This window comes from Ovis aries, chromosome X (assembly GCF_016772045.2).
Source record: "Ovis aries strain OAR_USU_Benz2616 breed Rambouillet chromosome X, ARS-UI_Ramb_v3.0, whole genome shotgun sequence".
NCBI lineage: Eukaryota > Metazoa > Chordata > Mammalia > Artiodactyla > Bovidae > Ovis > Ovis aries.
The window spans coordinates 98,428,771-98,451,997 of record NC_056080.1 but is presented as its reverse complement, the minus strand read 5'-3'; the positions used below and the strand labels follow the sequence as shown (position 1 = coordinate 98,451,997).

The 23,227-nt window shown below is 42.9% G+C and overlaps 1 protein-coding gene across 9 annotated transcripts in view; it reads right to left on the bottom strand.

Moving 5' to 3' along the window:
- Window positions 1-21,425, bottom strand: part of ARHGEF6 (Rac/Cdc42 guanine nucleotide exchange factor 6) — a 116,477-nt gene extending 95,052 nt beyond the window's left edge. For 4 of the 9 annotated variants that reach the window (XM_004022312.6, XM_012107256.5, XM_012107257.5 and 1 more), the window contains exons 1-2: window positions 21,250-21,425; window positions 19,962-20,045 (exon numbers count right to left, since the gene is read on the bottom strand). In XM_004022312.6, the coding sequence (XP_004022361.3) occupies window positions 19,962-20,045; window positions 21,250-21,414 (249 nt within the window). In that variant the 5' untranslated portion in view covers window positions 21,415-21,425. Of the gene's footprint in view, window positions 1-9,556; window positions 9,757-10,699; window positions 11,165-19,961; window positions 20,046-21,249 lie in introns of those variants that run through there. The other 5 variants (XM_012107260.5, XM_060408208.1, XM_060408210.1 and 2 more) reach the window with 3 other exon arrangements.
- Between the last annotated feature and the right edge of the window lie 1,802 nt (window positions 21,426-23,227).

Here is a 23,227-nt window from a genome sequence, read left to right as displayed (position 1 = left end):
ACAAATCTCCTCCCAAAGCACCATGATGTAGGCACTATAGAGAAGGGATGCTGGAAAGAACTGTGAGATGTCACTGTTTGGCTGGCTGGGTTATCTTTTTTTTTTTTTTTTTGAACAGTCTATTGTAAAACAGCTTAAAAGACAGCCACTACGAGCCGCATTAACCTGTTTATCCCTTGCCTTAAAACAGAGTCCAAGTCCCAGCAGGGCACAGTGGGACATGACAAAATATGGCAAAGTAACCCAGGAGAAGGAAGAAGCGGTGACAGGCCATTGGCAAGACCACAAATCACACGCCTGAAGTCCCTCTCACACCAGCTAATCTGGGTAGGAAGGATGTTGTGCCAAAGTTTCTCCCACTTTCTTTCTTTCTTTCGAGAACACCTTCAACAATTCATTTGGCAAAGACTTTTGGCATACTTTGCTTACTTCTCTATGTGAGTCACTTTTTCAAAATTATGCCCTTTTCAGAGATGCCCATCGAGGCCCAGCAGACATCAATCAACCAATTAATGAATAAGTTAATTAGTTTTCCTCCATCTGACCCCAAACAAGATCTGTGCCTAGGAAACCATCCAAACACAGGAAAGTGGGCATTCAGGAGCTCAGACATCCAAGCCAGCATGAACAGTGCTTTCTGTTAAAAGTCACATCTCTCAGCCTAAGGTAACCTTGCCTGTGACTGCCTACAAGATCAAGTCCACATGCTTCAAGCCAGCATTCAAAGTGCTTCTCAAGCTGGTCTCACCACTAGCAAGTATGTCATTTCTTACCATCACCTCTATGTATGCCCCAGAATCCTCTGCTTCCTTCACTGCGCCGCTCTCTGCTAGGCACCCTTCTCTTTATGAACAAGTTCCCTCAATCATCTGAATTGTAGCAGGTCTTCGGGGCCCATCCTCCGCCACTCTCCTCCACAGGGTCTTCCTCCAACACTCTACCTTAGTACACAATGAGCTTCTCTTTCCACTCTGTATTATGCTCTAGACTCTGGCAGCATGGATACCCAGCCAGACATCCACTGCAAAACTCCATGACTATTTCCCGTACACATGCTGCCTTTTTCCACAATGCTCAGCACTTGCCACACAGATGATCCACAAACATTTGCTGACTATTCCTCTTTCCTTTCAACCTAAAATTTAAGTGGCTATTTCTTCCACCAGAAACACCTGTCCTTTGGGCCTACCTTCTCCAGAAGGAAAGGCAGGGGGAGGTCATTTTTTTTTTTTTTCTCATAGAACTTGTTAAATCAGGGCTCATATATTTTCCATCACATGGGAAGACAGATGTTTGTTTTTGAAGAATATGATTGAGAGAAGAAAAGAATGCTGATAAAGCATTTACCTCACCCAAAAGAAGTGCGGTTACTGCATGGGACCACTTTGGAGAATCAAAGTTAGAGTCCTGGATATGCAAATCTCACACTTGAAATTGTAGTGAAATTGACAGAGTTTGGGTAACACAAGGAATAAGAAGTGACCTGAGGACAGGAAAGGCAGAGAAAGGTTCCATATGACACTGTGTGACCTAATCTCTCATGTTTTTCTTTTTCTTTTCTTTTCTTTTTTTTTTAACTTTTAAAAACATGAAACAGGTGCTCCAGCTTGGTATAAAGAAACTGAGTAATAATACTGACTAGGAGAGACCCAGTTTTCCTGTTAGCCTTATTTTCATCCACTAAAGAGTCACTTCAATAAATTAAGTCAGCTCTTGATAATCTACATTTAGGCTGTTAGATATTCAAGCTATCTAAAATTAATTCTTAACAATTCATCCACTCATTACCCATTCAACAAATATTTACTGAACACCTGGTATACGCCAGGCACTAATGCATAAATTTGTTTTAAGATAAGAAACAAAACGGATGCTATATGACATCTATCAAGAAAAAAAGTCCCTACAAGTATACACCAACTGTCAAACATTATTTTTCATTCTGTTCTCTTTCCTTGAAGGTGATTTTTTAATCCCCAATCCATTCCCAAATACCAGCATATCTTCAAAGAATGCAAGCGGGTTATTTCACAGTAAAAATGGTGATTTACACTATCACAACACACATTTCTCCAAAGAAGTGGTTAAATTTCTTTGGTTAGTAAAATACCAAATTCTCTTGGTTTGCATACATTTCTCAGAAATCATTGGTAAGTAGCCCCAGTTCGCTGGAAACCTAGCCATGAAGAACAGACAAGTTATTAATACAAGACTTAATGTTCCTCAGTGTTGAGGGACTGCTTCACAGGGCCAGCTCTTCATAAAAGCTGTTCACAGCTTGACCCCTTAAAGATGCCTCTTAAAGTAATGCCCGTGCTTACAAAGGGTAGGGAAACCTTCATGTCTTGTCTAGGGTGAGACAAGCAAGTCCTTATAACACTTTCACTCTCTGCTTTGCAAACTGCTGCACTTCATCTCACCTTAATTTAATTCTTTCTCTTCCCCATTGCCCTATTCAATCTCTCAGTTGACATGTCTGATCTCTGTAATAATATTCAAGTCCCTAAGAAAGTACAAAGCTGGGATTTTACTCTATTTCTCTAAGCAGAACTTAATTAGGAAGGTAAATCTTCTGCCAAGAAGTCAAATAAAAATGACACGTGACTAGATGTCATCTGAAGCCACACAACCCTCTGTGTGGCAGGGTCCAGTTTGCCAGGGTCTGACAAAGCTGGGAACTAATTAGACAGATGTCTGGTGTTGTAAGTCTTTCTTCCAGATGACAACAGAGGAAGTGGCAAGGTCAATGTTGAAATGTAGATAAGGAGCAGCCTTCTGGGCTGAGTGGACATACACCTCCTCTAAAAACGGAGCTAAGCAAAGGCCCTAAGCAATCGGCCAGACCTTGTACTTCCCTTTGGTGCTAGCCCCAGTGTCATCACCAATGGCTCTCCTACCTTATGCTGTGTTGGCAACGTCCTCACCTCTCAGACCGATCCTCGGGGGGTCGCCTCAATTATAGCATACGACCAAATTAGAATGGGCTGGAGCAGGGGAGAACTGGCCAAGATTGTGTGGTCTTAATAAAGGCCTGTATTGTGCTCTGTTGCCCCCAGAAACAGCCTGGATTCGAGTCAACATTAAAACCAAATTAGAGTTGACTTAGATTTAATTCCAACAAAATGCCTTCCTTTTGGTATTATCAACACACATTCAATTCAGAAACTATATGTTTCCTTTTTAAGTATTACATACCATGGGGGTTTTGTTTGTTTTTGTTTTTTGTATAGAGGCAGTTAATTATTTTTCCCCCTCAACTGTGCCCAATTCAACAGGTTTATTACTTATTTCCTGGGAGCAAAGGGGAAAGGTTTTGTCAGTCATCATCAAAAACAAAAAACCATTTGTTGAATTGTTTCATTCAACTAAAACAAGAAGCAAACTGCTCTGGAGTGGATTTTTAAATTTCAAGCTATAGTAATTATAAAAACGAATATCAATACCTTTGTTTTAGAAGACACACCTATTATTTTATCCAGGTAAACATGAGAAACTGGAAATATCCTTTTAAACATTCTCCTAGTTTATGCATAGACTAGAAAAGAGTGAAAAGCTTTCCTGATTTTTCAATTCCAAGAGGAATCCGTCCAAACCGTTTCTATTATTAGCACACAAAATGGTAGCTAAAGAAGTTACTGTGGTTAACAACTGAATAATTCATAGTCTCAGAAGAATTCAGTCGCTTTGTCTTCTCCAGTTCCTCTTTAGAACTGGATCCCCAAACATATTTCGTGTCCTGAGTTGTTATAAAGAAACCCATATACAAATTTCTTCTCAGAACTTAAAAATCAACCACACTAAGCACTAAAAACAGCAGCAAGACATTAGGCTGGAGACTTAACAGGAACTTTTATAAGCAGTTCATAAAACTCTTAAGATTACACATATATTATCAGAAATTAGAGTTACAGCTTCCAGTTTCTGTCCCATGGCTATCACTGGGCTATAACATCACCAAAATTTAAACTGTCTTTATGCAATCTTCCAAATAAAATATGTAAACACAGTAAATATGACCTACAGATAATTTTCAACACATTTCAACACCCTCTAATCTAAAGTCAAATTATTTTCTGTGATGCGAGACACTAAGAATTTCAAGTTCCGAAAAAGAAAAAAAAAACCACTTCAATTAGTGAGTGAAAGAGGTTAATAATGTTGGCAGGATGGAGTTCTGCTGTTCACTAGGAGAACAGAGGTCAAGCCCACCACCACTTTTCACCGAAAATTCCCAGAAATGTTCAACTTTGTTTTATCTTTGGAAGAAAGATGTTAAGTATTAAAAAAATATGTGGGGATTTTAACCTTCAACTTTATTTTCTAACAACTTTTTTTCCAAAAACAAGCAATCTCTGCCAAATAAAGCATAGAACTGTGAAACAAGATGGCTGGATTTTCTTTTTCCTGGTTTACATTTCATCCTCGTCTAAATTCTCAGTGGAACAAGTGTAAAACTTCAGAACCCCAGGTGAAGCCATCATTCCCCAGAGGCCACAGTTTACCCTTTCCTGTCTCCAAGGGCTTTTATTTTATTTCATTATTTATTTCTCTGCACTGGGTCTTCATTGCTGTGCAGGCTCTCTCTAGTTTTGGCAATCGGGGGCTATTCTCTAGTTGCAGCGACTGGGGGCCTCTCATTGTGGTGGCTACTTTTGTGGAGCATAGGCTCTAGTTGTTGAGGCCTGCAGACTTAGTTACTCTGCAGTATATGGGATCTTCCTGGACCAGGGATTAAACCCATGTCCCCTGCATTGCAAGGTGGATTCTTAACCTCTGGACCACCAGGGAAGTCCCAAGATTTTTTTTGATGTTAAAATTTCTAAAGCAAATCTTTCTATTAAGCATGATTCCCTTCTTAAATAGAGTTTGCCTAACCTGTCAACAAGAAAGAAAGTGAACCTTTTTGGATACTGCATTGTGATCATTTGTGAACACTAGTCTACTAGGATATATTAAAATTCCAGGGACTTCTTTGATGGTTCAGTGGTTAAGAATCCACCTTCCAATGCAGGGGATGTGGGTTCAATCCCTAGTCAGGGAACTAAGATCCCACATGGCCCATGCTGCAACGAAGACCCAATGCAACCAAAAAACTAAAATACAGCTAAATTAGGAACTAATTAGATGCTAGTGAGTATTTACTCAGTGCCAGGCACTAGTGTGAAGTGCTTTACTTCTCTCATTTAATGCTAAGAGGTAGCATATATCTGGAGAAGGCAATGGCAACCCACTCCAGTACTCTTGCCTGGAAAATCCCATGGATGGAGGAGCCTGGTAAGCTGCAGTCCATGGGGTCGCTAAGAGTTGGGCACAGCTGAGCAACTTCACTTTCACTTTTCACTTTCATGCAGTGGAGAAGGAAATGGCAACCCACTCCAGTATTCTTGTCTGGAGAACCCCAGGGACAGAGGAGCCTAGTGGGCTGCCGTCTATGGGGTCACACAGAGTCGGACATGACTGAAGTGACTTAGCAGCAGCAGCAACATATATCTAATAATAAGAAAGTAATACATATATACCTAATATTACCTAACACTACCGTGAAGAAAGGGCTTCTCTGGTGACTCAGTTGGTAAAGAATCTGCCTGTAATGCAGGAGACCTGGGTTCAATCCCTGGCTTGGGACGATCCCCTGGAGAAGGGCATGTCAACCCACTCCAGTATTCTTGCCTGGAGAATCCCATGGACAGAGGAACCTGGCAGGTTACAGTCCATAGGGTCACAATTGAGCGACTAACGCTTTTCACCATGAAGGAAATTGTCATATACCTCACAAGTGGCTACCTCAGGTCAGTTCAAGTCTAAAACTCAAGCTCTTAGCCTTTGCACTACTACACGACTTCTCAAGAACAAAGGTTCCCTGAGCAGGAATCAGACCTAGACCAAGGCGGAGAAAGTTAGAAATTCTGACCACTAGACCACACAGCATGTGTTGGGTTACCTGATCCCATGCCAAAAATACCCGGATGGTTATGTTTGGCAGTCTGCTTTTTTATAGTTTGTGTCTCCTGCTGATTTCATTGCTTCCATGTTTCACATAGATATAGACTTTCTACCATCACCAGCAAGTAGAATCTGGAGCAACCTCTCTTCTCCCTTTATCACAACTTTCCATTTAGATGCTGTTTTCCAGTTTACAAAGTGCTTCCACATACCTTATCTCATCTAATCTAATTTGCTATTTCTAATCAGTTTGGGGATGAGCAACCAGATTACCCATAATTCCAACAGGCTTTGATAAATAAAAGCAATTAGGTTCTGAGTGAGGGCTTAAGGGAGACTCCTAGGAATGAAGTGCACATGTCCAAGGACAAAGAGCGGGCATCTCTTTTGCAGCCCAGACCTTGCCTGACCACTCAGTCATTCTAGCAATCATTCATTTAATAAACATTTACTGAGCACCTGCTATGTGCCACGTTCTGTCATGACTGCTGGCATTACAAGGATGATCAACCCCTAGTTCCTGCCTTTGAGAAGCCCCGAGACTAGTAGAGAGAGAAATGTAATCACAGATTACCATGCTGAGAATGGGCAGGCAGCAAAAAGGTAGCCGTGCACAAAGGATTATGGGAAAATGGATGCTAGCTGCCCAGTTCAGCAGAGATTTTCTAGACGATCCAAGGCTGATGAGGTTCTCAGCTTGGTGGCAGACTCTAGGGGTTGCTGGACGGCTGAACTCTAAATAAACCAGGGAAATAGTTCTCGACTCTGGCTACACATTAGAATCACTTGGGGAGCTTTCAAAACCAAATAATAAGACCACTTCGGAAAATTTGGGGGCAGCACTTACTCAGGCCAAGCATACACATACCCTATGACCCAGCGGTTCTATTCCTATGTATAAACCCAGCAGAAATGTGTACCAGAAGACATACACAGGGATATTCATAGTAGCATTGTTCATAGCAACCCCAAACTGGAAACAACCCAGATGTCCATCAACAGGTGAATGGATAAAGAAAATAGGGGACATCTACACAATGGAATACCACTAGCAATAAAAAAGAAAGAACTACGAAGCACAGACTCTAGGGCGCCTGGGCTCAGTAGCTGCGGCACATGGGCTTAGCTGCCCTGAGGCATGTGGAATCTTCTCATACCAGGGATTGAACCTGTGTCCTCTGCACTTAGCAGGCAGATTTTTAACCACTGAACCACCAGTTCCAGATGTGTTCAGTTTGTAAGGATCCAATGAACTTTTTACTCAGGACTTGTGCAGTTTCCTAAATTCATGCTGTACGTCAATATAAAGTTTACTTAAACATTAGAAAAAAAGAAGAAATAGTGAGGAAGGCCTGGATCTCACTGCAGACCAATTAACACAAAAGCCCAGTGTGGGTAGACCCCAATATTTGTATTTTTTTAAAAAACACCCCAAGTGGCTCTGATGTACAGCTATGTCTGAAAACCAAGGCTAGATGTTCCCATATTCTCAATAGCTCCTTTGGGTTAACAGCTTGGCACGTGGCAAAGGGAACAAATTTTGAAGTAAGGAACAACAGTGATTACATTTTGGCTCTGTTTTGCACTGGCAGTGTGTGGCATTTGTCTGGATCATCCCCAAACCTCAGTTTCCACCAGTGTATAATGGGCACAATATCCTCTCCCCTCTAGGATTGTTGTGAGGATGAAATGAAATAATATACTTAGAGCACCTAGCACGCAACCTAGAACACAGTATGTGCTTGAGAAATGGTAGATACCCAACTCCTCTCTCTCCTTCAAGTCTAAGTTCCTAAGTCTCAGCCCAGTGATGAGCAGATCGCTGCAGACGAACAAAACTCACACTCTCCGGTTTCTCCTCCTGAATGAGTTTCTTTGTAAAAACTGAAGTAATATTATACCTGGGCTAGTGATGTCAAATGAATGTCAGACATTTCTGGGCCCTGGGGGCTCACTCTGTTCAACACTGCTACCCCCAAAGATGACTGGAGAGGAGGCAGACCATAGATCAATACCAACCACAGACCCTCCTGTGGAAAGCTTTGTCCCTGACCTCACCTCTAGTAACAGTAACAGTACCAGTCCTGTGAGCTGGCAAGAAAGAACAGAAAGAAACAGTAGCTTGGAAGACATACCATCCAGGATATGTACCAAATGAGACACTTTTGTATCAAATGTCACGTTGGCATAAACACAAAGCAGAATCATGGGCTGAGAGCAGAAGATTCGGGTGAGAGTTTTGATGACACCACCCGTCAGCTCTGTGACTTTGGATCACTAAACTTTTCTGTTTCTCTGGCCAATGAAAGCAATGCCATCTCTCCTACATCCTTCACAAGGGCACGGTGAGTTTTAGATAAGATAAATAGAATGTTTTCCAAAACTTGAAGCAGCAAAAGAAGGCAAGATGAGATTTCTAGGCTGGAAATTTACTTTGTTCCAAACTCCAGTCACCAACCACCACCCTCCCTCCCCAAGACTGAGAACTCTCTGATATTAACTGCTTCAAGCACACCCAGAGACTCCACCAGCCTGAAGCTCGCTTATGTAAGAAGAGACTGCAGCACTGCCTGGCATGTAGCATAATACTTTGCTTAAGAGAAATCCTTGGAAATGCCTCAGCTGAACTACAAGGGCAGGCCCAGGCTTTACGTTTTGGAGACAGGCGCTCTCAGTCACGGAACACCAGAACTGTGGCTGGAGCAAATGATGTCATCGGAGCTCTTCTTACCATGGTCAATGTCAAAATTAAGATAGGAAGTTCAAGGACAAATCGTGGGGTTCCCAGGCAAATACAAGTTAGAAAAACAGTCTGAACCTCAGAATCTTGCTTTTAAAATTGTCTCCTCTCCTATAATGGCTTCTGGTTTATGTGAAGCTTTTCTTGACAAAAGGTACATAGTTGCATAGAAAAATATATTCCCTTAGGACTCTATTTTTTCTCCCACTACACATTAAGGAGAGACCAAAAAAAAAAAAAAATCATGTGAGTCACCCCTGTATCCAAAAACAATAACAAACCAAAAATAAAACTATAAGATTTTCGAAGAGACAGATAAACTTAAGGGCTCTCCACTCTAGAGCTGAGAAACGAAATCGCTCAAATACCTGTTGGGTTCCTAAATGACTGGAAAATGAAAACTCGAAATTAACCACAGGTACGTTAGAACACCTTGTAGATACAGGACTTTCCCCATCCACAAACCATTCCTGCGACAGACCTGTGTACTCAACGCCTAAAATATCCCCAAATGTACGGATGCCGGGGACGGTGGCGGGGGGGTGGGGGATGTCAATTAGTATAAAAGAAAAATAGTACTGTTGATTCCTGCTCTGGTTTCAGGGAAAAGAAGGAATCGGGTCTGATGCAAACCTCGCGGCCAGAGCCGGACAACTCGCCCCTAAGTTTGGCGCGTCCCCGCTCTGCGCCCTCGGCCCCCGCCCCCGCTCCGGGCACCCAGGCGCTCAGAGCCCCGCGAGGCCCTGGCGGAGGACGGACCCCGCGGCCACGGCCCGGGGAGGAAGGGCGGCTCCTCGCCAACGAGGGTCCTTCGGCCCCACCCCAGGCCCTCGCGCGGTCCCCTTCCCCTGACCCTTCGCCCGGGCAGGTCACCTGGCTTGGCGGCTGCCCTCTGGTCCTCCAGTTTTTCGCTCGCTCTATCCGCGCCGCTGCCGCCTCCGGGAAGCCGCTCGCCCTCCCGAGTCACCGGGCCGGCGAGCGGGCGACCGAGCCGGTGCCAAGGCTGCGGGAACGGTTCCACTCGGCCGGAGCTGGGACTCTGCCCTGAGCGCGGCCGCCACCAGGGCGAAACTGGAGAGCTGGGCTCGGCTCGCCGGGGCGGGGAGGGGCGACTGCAACTTTGCTCCTGGACGCGGACGAGGAGGGGGCGCCCGTCTCCAAACTCTGAGCAGCGCCCGCAACCTCTCCAGACCAGGGTTTTTTTTTATTTGTTGTTTTTTTTTTAATGCCCCCCCCCCGCCTTTTTTAATCTAAAGGGAAGCCAGATGCTGGCCCTCAAGTTCTTGTTTCCAAAGCGGTGGGGAGCGCGGGGCCGAAAGCGGGGTGCAGGAGACGCGCCCTGCTGGGTGCGCGGGCGGCGAGCCGGCCGAGGGCGCGCGGGGCGGCGACGGGCGGGCAGCGGCTGCCCTGGGAACCCGCCTTTGCGGCCGCTCCGCACCCGGCTCTCAGTACCTCGCCGGCCCCCTCCAGCCGGGAGCCAGAGCCCGGGAGGGAGAGCGGCCTGGAGGGACCGGGCCAGCGGCGGGGAAGCAGTGACCCGGACCTGGATCGCCGAAGTAGGAACTGGAAGTGACAGCGGCGCAGGGCAGAGCAGCCGCCGCCGCCGCCGCCGCCCGGTAGCCGTGGCGGCAGCAGAAGCCACGGAGCAGCGGCGGCGGCCGCCACACTGCGCATGCTGCTGCCGCCGGGTTCAACCCCGAGCCCCGGGCTGCCGCCGCCTGGCCTGCCGCGGGCCTCTGCTAGAGCCTCGGGCGGGAATCCCGGCCTCACTGAGCAGCCCTGCCAGGTGGCCCGCTTCCTCCTCCAGCCCCGGACGCGGCTTGGAGCCCCTAAACCCTGTGGTGAGCCGCTGAGCCACCCCAGAGAGGAAGCGCTCTCCAGCGGCCCTCCGCACCCCTCCCTTCCCCGAACTGTCCTGGATGCCCTTCCCGGACTTCTCGGATAACAGGCCCCACACCAAATAGTCTCTTCGAGGGAGAATGAAAAGGTTCGTGAGAGAAGGCAAATATTTCCGACCTTACTTGAAGTCCAGTTTTTACCGAAAAGCAATGGAATCGGTAGATTAGGATGGCCAGTCATGGGTGTCATTTGATGTAACTCACGGAAATTCCAGTAGGAGTGTCAGACTGGCTCGACAGAAAGAGGGGAAAAAAAAAAAAAGACCAAAAACTTACCAAAATCCTCTTTAGTCTTCTCACTAGCTCAAATTGAGCGGCTAAATATACAAAGCTTTCCCCAGCGGAAACTGATGGAAACGGCCAGTTAAAAACAGTGTCCAACAGTGAGACATAACCAATCCTTACTCCAGTCTCCTCATTTTTACAGATGAGTCAACTGAGGCCGAGAGAAGGGGACTCTGAGTTCTCGGAGAGAACGTCGCCGTTTCAGGGCCTGATACCCACTGCAGCTACTGCTTAGTTGCCTGGCCTCTGCCTCATTGCTCCAGGGAGGCTTTGCTCTCCTAGAGCTCAGATCGATTATGGGAGATTTAGCCCTTGACTCATGATCATTAGTAGAGCTGCCTTCCTTCCAGAACTGCTTCCCTGTCGAGCCGGCCCTGGGAAATGGCAAATCGTCCATCCCACAGGCCCCACTTTGGGGACAGCACCCATGCTGTTCCAGTGACAAGGCAGATGGAGTGACTCAGGGAGACAGGAGGCAGTTACGGGTGGGGGCAAAGAAAAAGCCATACTGATACCAGCTGGTGAGAGAGAAGGAGGAAGAAAGAGAGTGAAAGAAGCCCTAACTGAGCTTCATATACGTTCAGTGAAATCCTTCATAAACAAAACGGCGAAGTAAGGTTGGCCCAGGAGCAGAATAGGAGATGGTAGAGTATTCCTGGCAATGGGTTGTTCATAAAAGTGGCAGGTGAAAAAGAAGTGCCTACTGGGGATGAGGCTGGGGGAAGCCTGGCTGAAAGAAAAACCAGAGGACTAGAGCTGGGAAAGACCAGTCCTTCCTGGGGCTTAGCCAGGACGGCGTAGTCAGAGGTACCACCCAGGCCAGTCCCAAATGATCGTAAGAACTGTATCTGTCCCTGACTCCCAGCAAGTTCAAAGGCAGAAAAAAGACCATTGCTAGGACAGTGCTATCGAGGGACTTATTGGTCACATTAGTGACACTCTACCTAGACATGAGGATTTTTCCATATGTTCTGGAAGATTTTCTCTTGAGGCCTGAGTGTCCTCCCTGCCTTCTCCATTCTGTAAATAAATAAGAAAGATACATTTGGTTCACAAAAATGGAAATACAAATAAACAATAAAGGCATGAGAGATGTCCAAACGCACATGGAATCATGAAATTAATATTACAGCAATAAAGAAATACCATTTGCACCCAACATTTTAGCCAACATTAATGATAAATAATATCCAGGGCCACCAGAGACATGAGGAAGAAGGCACTTTCTACACTGTTGGTAGGATTAGAGCTTCATACAGCATGTTTGTAGGGGAATTTGAGAGTATCAAATTGTAACACAGGTATTCCATTTCTATGAAGAAAGATGCTTCAAGAATAATCACAGAGGTACACAAATCTCTATGTGCATATACAACGTGACCCTCTGGCATTTATCCCAAGAATACAAGATTGATTTAACATATGAAAATTAATAATGTAATAAACATTGTGGTATAATAAAGGAGAAAATCAATGGGCATCTTAACAGATGCAAAGAAAAGCATTCGAAAAAATCTGGCACCCCTTCATGACAAAAAACACTCAAAAAACTAGGAAAGGAATGGAACTCCTTTAACCTGATAAAGAGCATCTATGAAAATCCACAACTACCATTATGCTTAATGGTGAAAGATCAATTGTATTTCTATGCAATGAACAACCCAAATGTGAAATTAAGGAAACAATTCCATTTGCAATAGTATCAAAAGAAATAAAATACTTTGGAATAAATTGAATCAAGGCAGTACAGGCGTGTACACTGAAAATTACAAAACATTGTTGAATGAAATTTTAAAGACTTAAATCAATGGCAAGACATCCTGTGTTTATGGATCAGAAGACTTAATGTTGTTCAGATGGCAATATTCCCCAAAGCAATATACAGACTGAATACAATCCTTATTAAAAATTCCAGTTTGCCTTTTTGCAGAAATGTACAGGCTGATCCTGATCCATATGCGCACACAAGAGATCCAGAATAGCCAAAATTATTTTGAAAATGAAGAGCAAAGTTGGAGGACTCATGCTTTCTGATTTGAAAACTTACCACTCAGCTACATTAATCAATTCAGTGGGGGAAAGAATCTACAGAAAGCAAGGGAATTCCAGGAAAACATGTACTTCTGTTTCATTGACAATGCTAAAGTCTTTGACTGTGTGGATCACAACAAACTGTGGAAAATTCTTTAAGAGAGGGAATACCAGACCACCTTACCTGCCTCCTCAGAAATCTGTATGCAGGTCAAGAAGCAACAGTTAGAACATTACATGGAATAATGGACTGGTTCCAAACTGGGAAAGGGGTGTGGCAATGCTGTATATTGTCACCCTATTTTTTTAACTTATATGCAGACTCTATCCCATGGATGGAGGAGCCTGGTAGGCTGCAGTCCGCAGGATCACTAGGAGTCGGACACGACTTCACTTTCACTTTCATGTGTTGGAGAAGGAAATGGCAACCCACTTCAGTGTTCTTGCCTGGAGAAACCCAGGGACGGGAGAGCTGGGTGGGCTGCCGTCTATGGGGTCGCACAGTCAGACACGACTGAACCAACTTAGCAGCAGCAGCATCATGTGAAATGCCAGGCTAGATGAATCACAAGCTGGAATCGAGATTGCCAGGAGAAATATCAACAACCTCAGATATGTAGATGATACCACTCTAATAGCAGAAAGTGAAGAGGAACTAAAGAGCTTCTTGATGATAGTGAAAGAAGAGAGGGAAAAAGCTGGCTTAAAGCTCAACATTCAAAAAACCAAGATCATGGCATCTGGCCCCATCACTTCATGGCAAATAGATGGGAAAAAAGTGAAAACAATGACAGATTTTATCTTCTTGGGCTCCAGAATCACTGTGGACGGTGACTGTAGCCATGAAATTAGAAGATGCTCCTTGCAAGGAAGGCTATGACAAATCTAGACAGCATATTAAAAACCAAAAACATCACTTTGCCAACAAAGGTCTGTCTAGTCAAAGCTATGGTTTTTTCAGTATTGATGTGAGACTTGGACCATAAAGAAAGCTGAGCACTGAAAAGTTGATGCCTTTGAATTGCGGTGCTGGAGAAGACTCTTGAGAGTCCCTTGGAGTGCAAGATCAAACCAGTCAATCCTAAAGGAAATCAACCCTGAATATTCATTGGAAGGACTCATGCTGAAGCTGAAGCTCCAATACTTTGGCCACCTGATGCAAAGAGCCAACTCATTGGAAAATACCCTGATGCTGGGAAAGGTTGAAGGCAAAAGGACAAGAGGGCAGCAGAGGATGAGATGGTTGGTTATATACCATCACTGATCAATGGACAGTAATCTGAGCAAATTCTGGGAGATAGTGGAGGTCAGGGAAGCCTGGCATGCAGCAGTCCATGGGGTCACAAAGAGTCAGACATGACTTAGAGACTGAACAACAACAACAAACCATCAAAAATACCAACGTGACATTTTTCACAGAACTAGAACAAATAATTCAAAAATTTGTATGGAACCACAAAAGACCCCAAATAGCCAAAACAATCTTGAGACAGAACAGAGCTGAGGAATCACACTCTCTGACTTCAGGCTATGCCACAAAGTTACAGCAATCAAAACAGTATGGTACTAGCACAAAAGCAGATACATTGATCAGTAGAACAGAATAGAGAGCCCAGAAATAAACCCACTCACTTACGGTCAATTAATCTATGACAAAGGAAGCAAGAATATACAATGGAGAAAAGACAGTCTCTTTAATAAGTGGTTCTGGGAAAAGTGTACAGCACATGTGAAAGAAAGAAATTAGAACATTCTCTAACATTATACACAAAAATAAGCTCAAATGGATTAAAGACCAGATACTATAAAACTCCTAGAGGAAAACATAGACAGAATATTCTTGGACATAAATCACAGCAATATTTTTTGATCCATCTCCTAAAGCAAAGGAAATTTAAAAAATAAACAAATGGAACCTACAGCTTAAAAGTTTTTGTACAGCAAAGGAAACCATTGACAAAATGAAAAGACAATCTACTAAATGGGAGAAAATATTTGCAAATGCTGACTAATAAGAGGTTAATATCCAATATATATAAACAGCTCATGCAACTCAACATCAAAAAACAACCCAATTTAAAAAGTGGGCAGAAGACCTGAATAGATATTTTTCCAAAGAGGTAATGCAGATGGCCAACAGCCACATGAAAAGATGCTCAGCATTGCTAATCATCAAGGAAGTGCAAATCAAGTCAGAATGGCTATCACTGAAAAGAACACAAATAACAAATTTGGGGAGGGTGTGGAGAAAAGGAACCCTCCTACACTGTCGATGGGAATGTAAATTGGTACAACCACTGTGGAAAACAGTATGGAGGTTTCTCAAAAAACTAAGAATAGAACTACCATATGACCCAGCAATTTCACTCCTGGGTACATATATATATATATATATATATATATATATATATATATATATATATAAACACACACAAAAAAACACCAATTCAAAAGATACATGCACCTCAATGTTCATAGCAGCATTATCTACAATTTCCAAGGTATAAACAATCTAAGTGTCTATCAACAGGTGAATGGATAAAGACAATGTGGGGTGTGTGTGTGTGTGTGTGTGTGTGTGTGTGTGTGTGTGTGTGATGGATGGAATACTACTCAGCCATAAAAAAGAACTAAATAATGCCAGTTTATACCAACATGGATGGACACTTGGATGGCATTATGCTAAGTGAAACAAGTCAGAGAAAGACAAATACTGTATGATATCATTTATATGTGGAATCTAAAAAATACAACAAGCTAGTGACTAAAACAAAAAAGGCAGACTCACAGATATGGAAAACAAACTGCCTGTGGGGAGAGGGAAGGAGGGAGGGGGCAACATAGGGATAAGGGAATAAAAGGGGTTGTTATGGGACTGTACGAAATCACATGTGTGAAACTTTTGAAAATTAGAAAGCACTATAGAATTTAAGGAATTTTTCATGTAATAAAAAATCATTTTTAGGGACTTCCCTGGTGGTCCAGTGGTTAGGACTCCTCACTTCCACTGGTAGGGGCCCGGGTTTGATCCCTGATTGGGGACCTAACATCCCACAAGCCACACAGCACGGCCAATAATAATAATAACAATTTTAATTAAATTAAAAAGAAAGAAAATGGGGAAATATTTTTAGGAAGATGCCATCGAAGTCTGGGAGGCACTTCAGAAACACCCTTGTCTCCCAGGTGTCTCAGCAGACTTCCCTGATCGGTTGTGAGTGGCGTGAGCCTCTAGCGACCCTAGGACACTAAAGCCACATGAGAACACAAAGATGGAGGTCACTTGCAGAGACCAGCTGGCCACTCAGAGGGTCAGAAGGCAGCAGCTCTTTCATGTGGTCACCGTGCCCCACAGTCAACACTCAAATTGTCAATGTACTGCTGCGTCTCTGCTTTCATTTTTCTAGATTTCCAAACTGACCGTTTCAAGCTGGCACTCTTTCTGTATATAAATAATAGTGTGTCCTTGGCAACAATCAAGCCCTGCTCTTTTTGCTTTTTAAACATTAACAGTTTCATAGTGTCAACAAAAAAAGTATTAAGTATGCCCTAAGGGAAAGGCTACCCACTCCAGTATTCTGGCCTGGAGAATTCCATGGACTGTATGGGGACGCAAAGAGTAGGACACAACTGAGCAACTTTCACTTCACTTCACTTCAGACTAGGCACTGTGCTAGGTACTTCAGTTCTGAGAGATACTCTATCTAAAGTGACAAGATACAGAAACAATTTAAATGTTCATCAACGGATGAATGGATTTCAAGAAAAGATGTGGTATATACACACAATGGACTGTTATTCAGCCATGCAAAAGGAGGATATTCTGCCATTTGCAAAAACAGGGATGGACTTTGAACACATTATGCTAAATGAGATAAGTCAAATAAAAATACTGTATGGTCTCACTTATACATGGAATCTTAAAAAATCAAACAGAAAAAAAGAGCTGTTATCAGGGGGTGGAGGCTGAGGGATGAAAACTGACATTGTTTAAGTGTACCAACCTACAACGAGCAGTAAATACACCATAGGGGTCTAATGTCCACTATAGGGAACACAGACAACAATACTGTACTTAGGTGATGTGATAAATATCGCTACAATGGCAATGATATTACAAAATATCAATGCATTAAGGTAACACATTGTACACCTTAAATTTACACCATATTGTATGTCCAATACTTTCAATGTTTAAAATAATGTTTTTTAATTTGCAAATATTTGTGTTTAGGTCTGTATTCTAGCTACCTTGGGAACTTGAGACTGAATGGTCAGTATTTTTGGCTGCTGGGTGCACCCAGCTCAGCTTTCAATCTCATTCCTCCTGTATTGATTTTATTAATCTTCCCTCAGGGTTCTAGCAGTGCCTCAGTATGACTGTTATGCACCCCTTTCAGGCATAATTTTGTGTGCAACACTACCTAGTAATAATGGTATGAGTGAAGAGCTATTATGCATGTGTTATGTGCGATGAAATATGAAGTTCTTTAGATGCATTATTTCAGTTGATCTTTAAAAGAATCCAGTGCAGGGACTTCCCTGGCCGTCCAGTGACTAAGACTCCCTGCTTCCACTGCAGGGGACAAGGGTTTGATCCCTGGTCAGAGAACTAAGATCCTACATGCTGCAAGGTATGGTCAAAATATTAAAAATAAATAAACAGATCCAATGCAGTACCTATTACTCATGTCTCCATTATACAGATGAGGAAACTGGAGCAGAGAGAGGCCAAATATCTTTTCCCAGAATCACACAGAGCCAAAATTCTGACCCATGTCTGTCTGTCAAACTGGAGAAGGTATGTGCTTAACCATCCTGACAGATATTGCCTCCTCACAATATTCATCTGATGCTCAGACCAGCCTGAATTATCCAAAAGAGATCAAAATATGTTTGGCGACCTTCAATGTAAGAAATGAAAATTATGTTATACTTTCAAAGAAAGATTTGTGTCCAAAGTGGCCAAAAATATTTTAAGTATGGGTGCTTAATGGAATAAGCATTAGTTATCAGAAAAATCCACTTATGTGAAAAGACTCATTCTCCAACAATGCCAGACCCAGGAGGTGTTTCTGTATCACCTAGTATTCTTAGAACCATATAGAAACTCAATATACCTTCTGACAGCTTCAGAGTGCATAAATCTTTGGCAACCTCACAATGTTTTTATTTAACAAATGAAAAGAAAATGCCATGATCTGTTCGTAGCAGACATCATTCCATAAGGGATATAGAGTAGGTTGCACCTGCCTTAAAAGCCATACACACCATGCGCCCAGGTACACACACAGAAAGATAAAGAGAGAGAGAGGGAAGGAGCTAAAATTTGGCAATACGGAAATCTGGAATAAAATATTCTGAAACAAGCATAGCTTGATGCTATGGCTAACTTTCAGAAAAACTCTGAAGAAAGCAAAGTTTATCTGGGGAAAAGTTACTTGTACTAGTACCACTAGTAGTTAACTAACACTTGGAGAAAACTTTCTGTGTGCCATGCACTCTTCCAAGGATGTGAATTCTTTGAAACCTTATACCAATCCCATGAGACAGGTGCTGCTATTCTTCCCATTTTGCAGGTATGGAGACTGAGGCACAGAGCCATAACATGCCCAAGGTCACAAAGCTACTAGCAAGAGATAACTGAGATTTGAATCCAAGTAGTCTAATATCAGAAGGTGTGTGAAAGTGTCGCTCAGTTGTATCCAGTTCTTTGCAAGCCCACAGGCTGTAGCCCACCAGGCTCCTCTGTCCATGGGATTCTCCAGGCAAGAACACTGGAATGGGTTGCTGTCCCCTTCTCCAGGGAATCTTCCCAACCTAGGGACTGAACTCGAGTCTCCTGCATTACAGGCAGATTCTTTACTGTCTGAGCCAGTAGGGAAGAGTCCAGGCTCAAACCAGTACTAACATTTCTCCACAAGTGATACTACTAATGCATGTCTATACTTCTTACACCCCAGGTCCTGTGCTGAGTACTCTACCTACGTTACTTCATAGATCTTTGGAATTTCAAGCTCTTAGCTCTAAATTATTATGCAGTATCTCATTTGATCCTTAAAACAGCCCCATGAGGTAGTTATTATTGTGTCCATTTTACAGATTAAAACACTAAGGTACAGAGACATTAAATAATGTGACATACAAGCAAAAGCGTCACCTCCTTTTCAGCAACACCCCCTATACTTACTGCAAGGATCCACATAACATAAAGGAATACAGTGTAACTTAATATACAATTTCTACCTCAGGGCCAAGTTCTTTCATGGCCTCTGTTCTAAAGTGTTAGTAGGGAAAAGTGGTTATAATCTTTCCACCCTTCCCAACTCAAAAGGATTACAGTAACCCTCTGCAGCATCCAGTGGCCCACTTTGGGCTCCACTTAGTAGGGACGCATACCATACAACCTCTGGCACCAAAAGCCTGCTTTCAGAGCTTGGGAGCTGTGGTTTTTTTTTTTTTTAATTTATTTTTAATTGGAGGATAATTGCTTTACAATATTGTGTTGGTTTCTGCCATACTTCAACATGAATCATACATATGTCCCCACCCTCTCAAATCTCCCTTCGACCTCCCACCCCATCCCACCCCTCTAAGTTGTCACAGAGCCCTGGTTTGAATTCCTTGAGTCATACAACAAATTTTGGGAGCTGTTTCTAAATGGTACCATATTTTGTCTTTTTTTAATTGATTTACAATGCTGTGTTAATTTCTGCTGTACAGCCAAATGATTCAGTTACACATATACAGACATTCTTTTTCTTAATATTCTTTTCCATTATGGTTTATCATAGGATATTGAATATGGTTCTCTGTGCTATACAGTAAGATAAAAGTTACCATATTTTGAATTTTGATTTTGTTTTGCTTTGGAATTGGTTTCCGGAAAAAAAATAAACAAACAAACAAACTAGCAAACCATGACTGGGGACCATCGATCTTAACCATGGTTTCCATAAAAATGCTTCCTCGGTTTAACAGTAAAAATAAGCCTTTTACCACGACACCATATTCATTAGCAGAGTGAAAAATGACCACAAGGAAGGCAACCTGGGTGGGCTTACCTCCACTTGAAGGGCTGCGCATCCTTTCAGGAAGTCGTTGATGTTGTTGGTGCAGTCAGCTTCAGTTTGGGGCTCCAGACAGTACTAAAGAAACACAGTCAAATATCACTTGGAGACTGTCATCCCAAGTGGGACACATCATTGCATCATTCGCTGATAAGTAGATAAAGTAGGCTTTTTAAGGTGGGGCCAACATTACTGTCAATCCAGGAAGAGAAATTAACCACTGAAGGAAGTGATGCAAAAATCTAAACGGTTGGTCTTGTTCCAAATGTCACCAAATCCTTAGCCCCAAGTCATCTCCACTTATAAACTTTCTCATGCAAAGCATGGTGATAGCAAATTAGAGAGACCCTGCAAGTTTTTTTCATCCTGGTTCCTGCTTTCAACCTATCATTTCCCTCCATCCTCCTCATGATAATGTATTAAAATTGTATTTCCCTCTTCGCTGTTCTTTACATTTGATCACATTTCTCGACATTTTCCATTTTATCACTGTTTTCCAAGTTTGAGAAATTATAAGTAAATCGGTATGTTCAATAAAAACACTGCCTCAAGGAGGGAAATGAACTGTACTCAGTGTCTCATTCCCTGCTGACCTTAAGAAAATAATTTATGGCTCCACTTTTAAACTTGATTAAGGTGCCCATTTTAAAAATTTTTCTTACTGGTGATCATGGGTTTCCAACCTTCACAATTTTGGATTTTTAAAAATGAGTAAGGTTAGTTTCACTTTGAACACGTGTTGCATTCAAAACATATATTTGGTTTCTATTGTTTTAACAAACCCATTGTGACATTTTGGATTATTTCTCCTGATTGCTAAATAGCCTCTCTTTCAATGGATACTTTATTTCTTTGAGAAGTAAATCCACAGCAAATTTAGTCATACCATCAATAAGCACCCTGAATATCTGTTACAAATCATCCCATTACTCCACAGACTCACATGAACCTCAGGTTCAAAACATGTCCTCGGTGCACAGGGAGGCACAACACGCGTCTCTGTGGCAGAGCCAGCTCGTGACAGGGGTGTTCTCCTTGTCCCCTGGTACCAGTGGTGTCAAAGGTTTTTACTGTACTAACCTCTAGTGGCCAATCACTAAAGGAAAACCTTTCATTTTCTGACTTTTTCCGACTATGAAAACAGTAAGAAAGAACGGTTAAATCTCAAAAAGAGATGAAAGCAGGAGTGTCCCATGACCCAGGCAACCGAAAATCTCCAGAGTGACATTACCGCTGCTCTCTGGTGGTGAGCAACCCTAAAGATACTGCAAATTTCCCTTACCTTTTCTACAGAGCCAGGCCTTAATCTGTTGATCAGTTTGCACAGCACTACCCCATTTTTCAAAGAGGACTTCAAGAACTCCTCCGGATCACAGATGGTCTTTTTGGGGGAATCTAATACTCCCAAGGATATGAGCCAGGTCACGACGCGCTCTTCTGGATTCATTACTGCAGACTGAACGCTCCCGAGCACCTCTCTGGGGCAGCTGCAAGGACTAAGCCACATCCGCGATTGCATCTGCTGTTGTCTTCCTTTTTATGAGTTCTCTTCTCGTGCTTGCAGAGCAAAGCTCTAAAACAACGTTCCTTAGACAACGGTGGAAGCCACTCCAATTCTGGGATTTGAAAACCACAGAGCTCACACTCAAAGATGTAGAAATAGAATGAATGAGGGGAAAATCCTGGATAACACTGGGATTCTTTTTCAAAAGCTGCAAAACAAATTCATTAGGATTTTTTTTAAAAAAAAAAGAAGAAATACATACACACACTCACACCCCTCCCCCCCCCCAAAAAAAAAAAACCAACAGTGCAAGAAGCTGTAAGGGAAGGAAGTGAGCAGGATGCTGGGGAGGGAGGAAAGAGAAGGCAGTGAGTGCTCTGGGAAAACAGAGGCGAGCCAGCACTTCAGGGGACCTTGGAAATGAGATACTCATGGGCCAGTCTGGGAAAATGCTGTCAATAAATAGTCTAGCCCCAGTGAAAATCTGGCTTCTGTCAAGAGGAAGATGCCAACTGGCTCTTAGGTCAGACAGATCTGAGCCTCATGGGGAGCTGTGCTGGCACAACAGGGCTCAGAGAAGGTAAGCTGGGAAAATTCTTCCAAGAAATGGCCGGATGTCCTCTTACTGTCTCACCGAGATAATGTGTCATGATCATTCCTCTGCAAAACACGTTGAATTGCACGGTGACAACGTGCCAAGCAGATGAAGACTGTGCCTGCTGTCAGCCATCACTCTGTGTAAGCACAAACTAGAAGAATGGCATTTTACTTTGCAGCCAAAAAGCTATGTTTAGGGAAATAGACTAAGGATAACATCTGACATCCTGTTTACTTGCATTCTTGAGCGATTCTTTTTCTGGACCTGGTTCCACTACACAATCCAGCTGCAGTGCCCTTAGCAAAGGCTCAGACACAGTCATATCGGCGAGTAAAAAGCACTTGGAAACAGAATTTTTGAGAACAAAAGAACACTTGTCCTCTGTCTATACTACAGTCTGAAGGTTGATGTTTCCCCAACAAGAAACACTTTGCCTTAAAAATATTGCTCTGGAAAAAAACTGGTCTATAACAAGAGATCTACACTATTCTTAAAACATCTTCATAACCAGTTATAATAGCCACATGATTAGGAAATTTATGATAAGGCCAACAGTATAGCCTGATCTGGGCAAATGCATGGTACTCCCTACCCTCTCCTGATGCATGGGATCATGCTAACTTTCAGAATCTTTTCAATACAGTGACAGGCATCTACTACCAAATAATCAGCTTAGATAATCCTGCTACATGTTTGGGGTACTTTCCTGGTAGTCCAGGGCCTAAGACTCCACACTCCTTATGCAGGGGGCCCAGGTTCCATCCCTGATCAGGGAACTAGATCCCATATGCCATAGTGAAGATCCCACATACTGCAACTAATACCAGGTGCAACCAAATAAAAATTTGTTTAAAAAATCTGGCTACATTCTTTCAAAGCTTCCCCTTTTTACCTTGTCATAACAGTTATCCAGACTTGACTATTGTCATTTGTTGATCTGTCTCCTCCACCAGAATGTAGCCTCCACTAAGGGAGGGGTCTTGTCTGCCTTGATGAACACTGTCCCCAGCAGAGTGCCTGGTACACAGCAGACATTTTGACTTAAAACCAACATGTTTTCCTTGCTAATGATTTTTGTACTTTTAGTGAGATATAACTGACATAATGAATCGCATATGGTTAAGATGTATGATTTAATAGATTTTGACATATGGTATA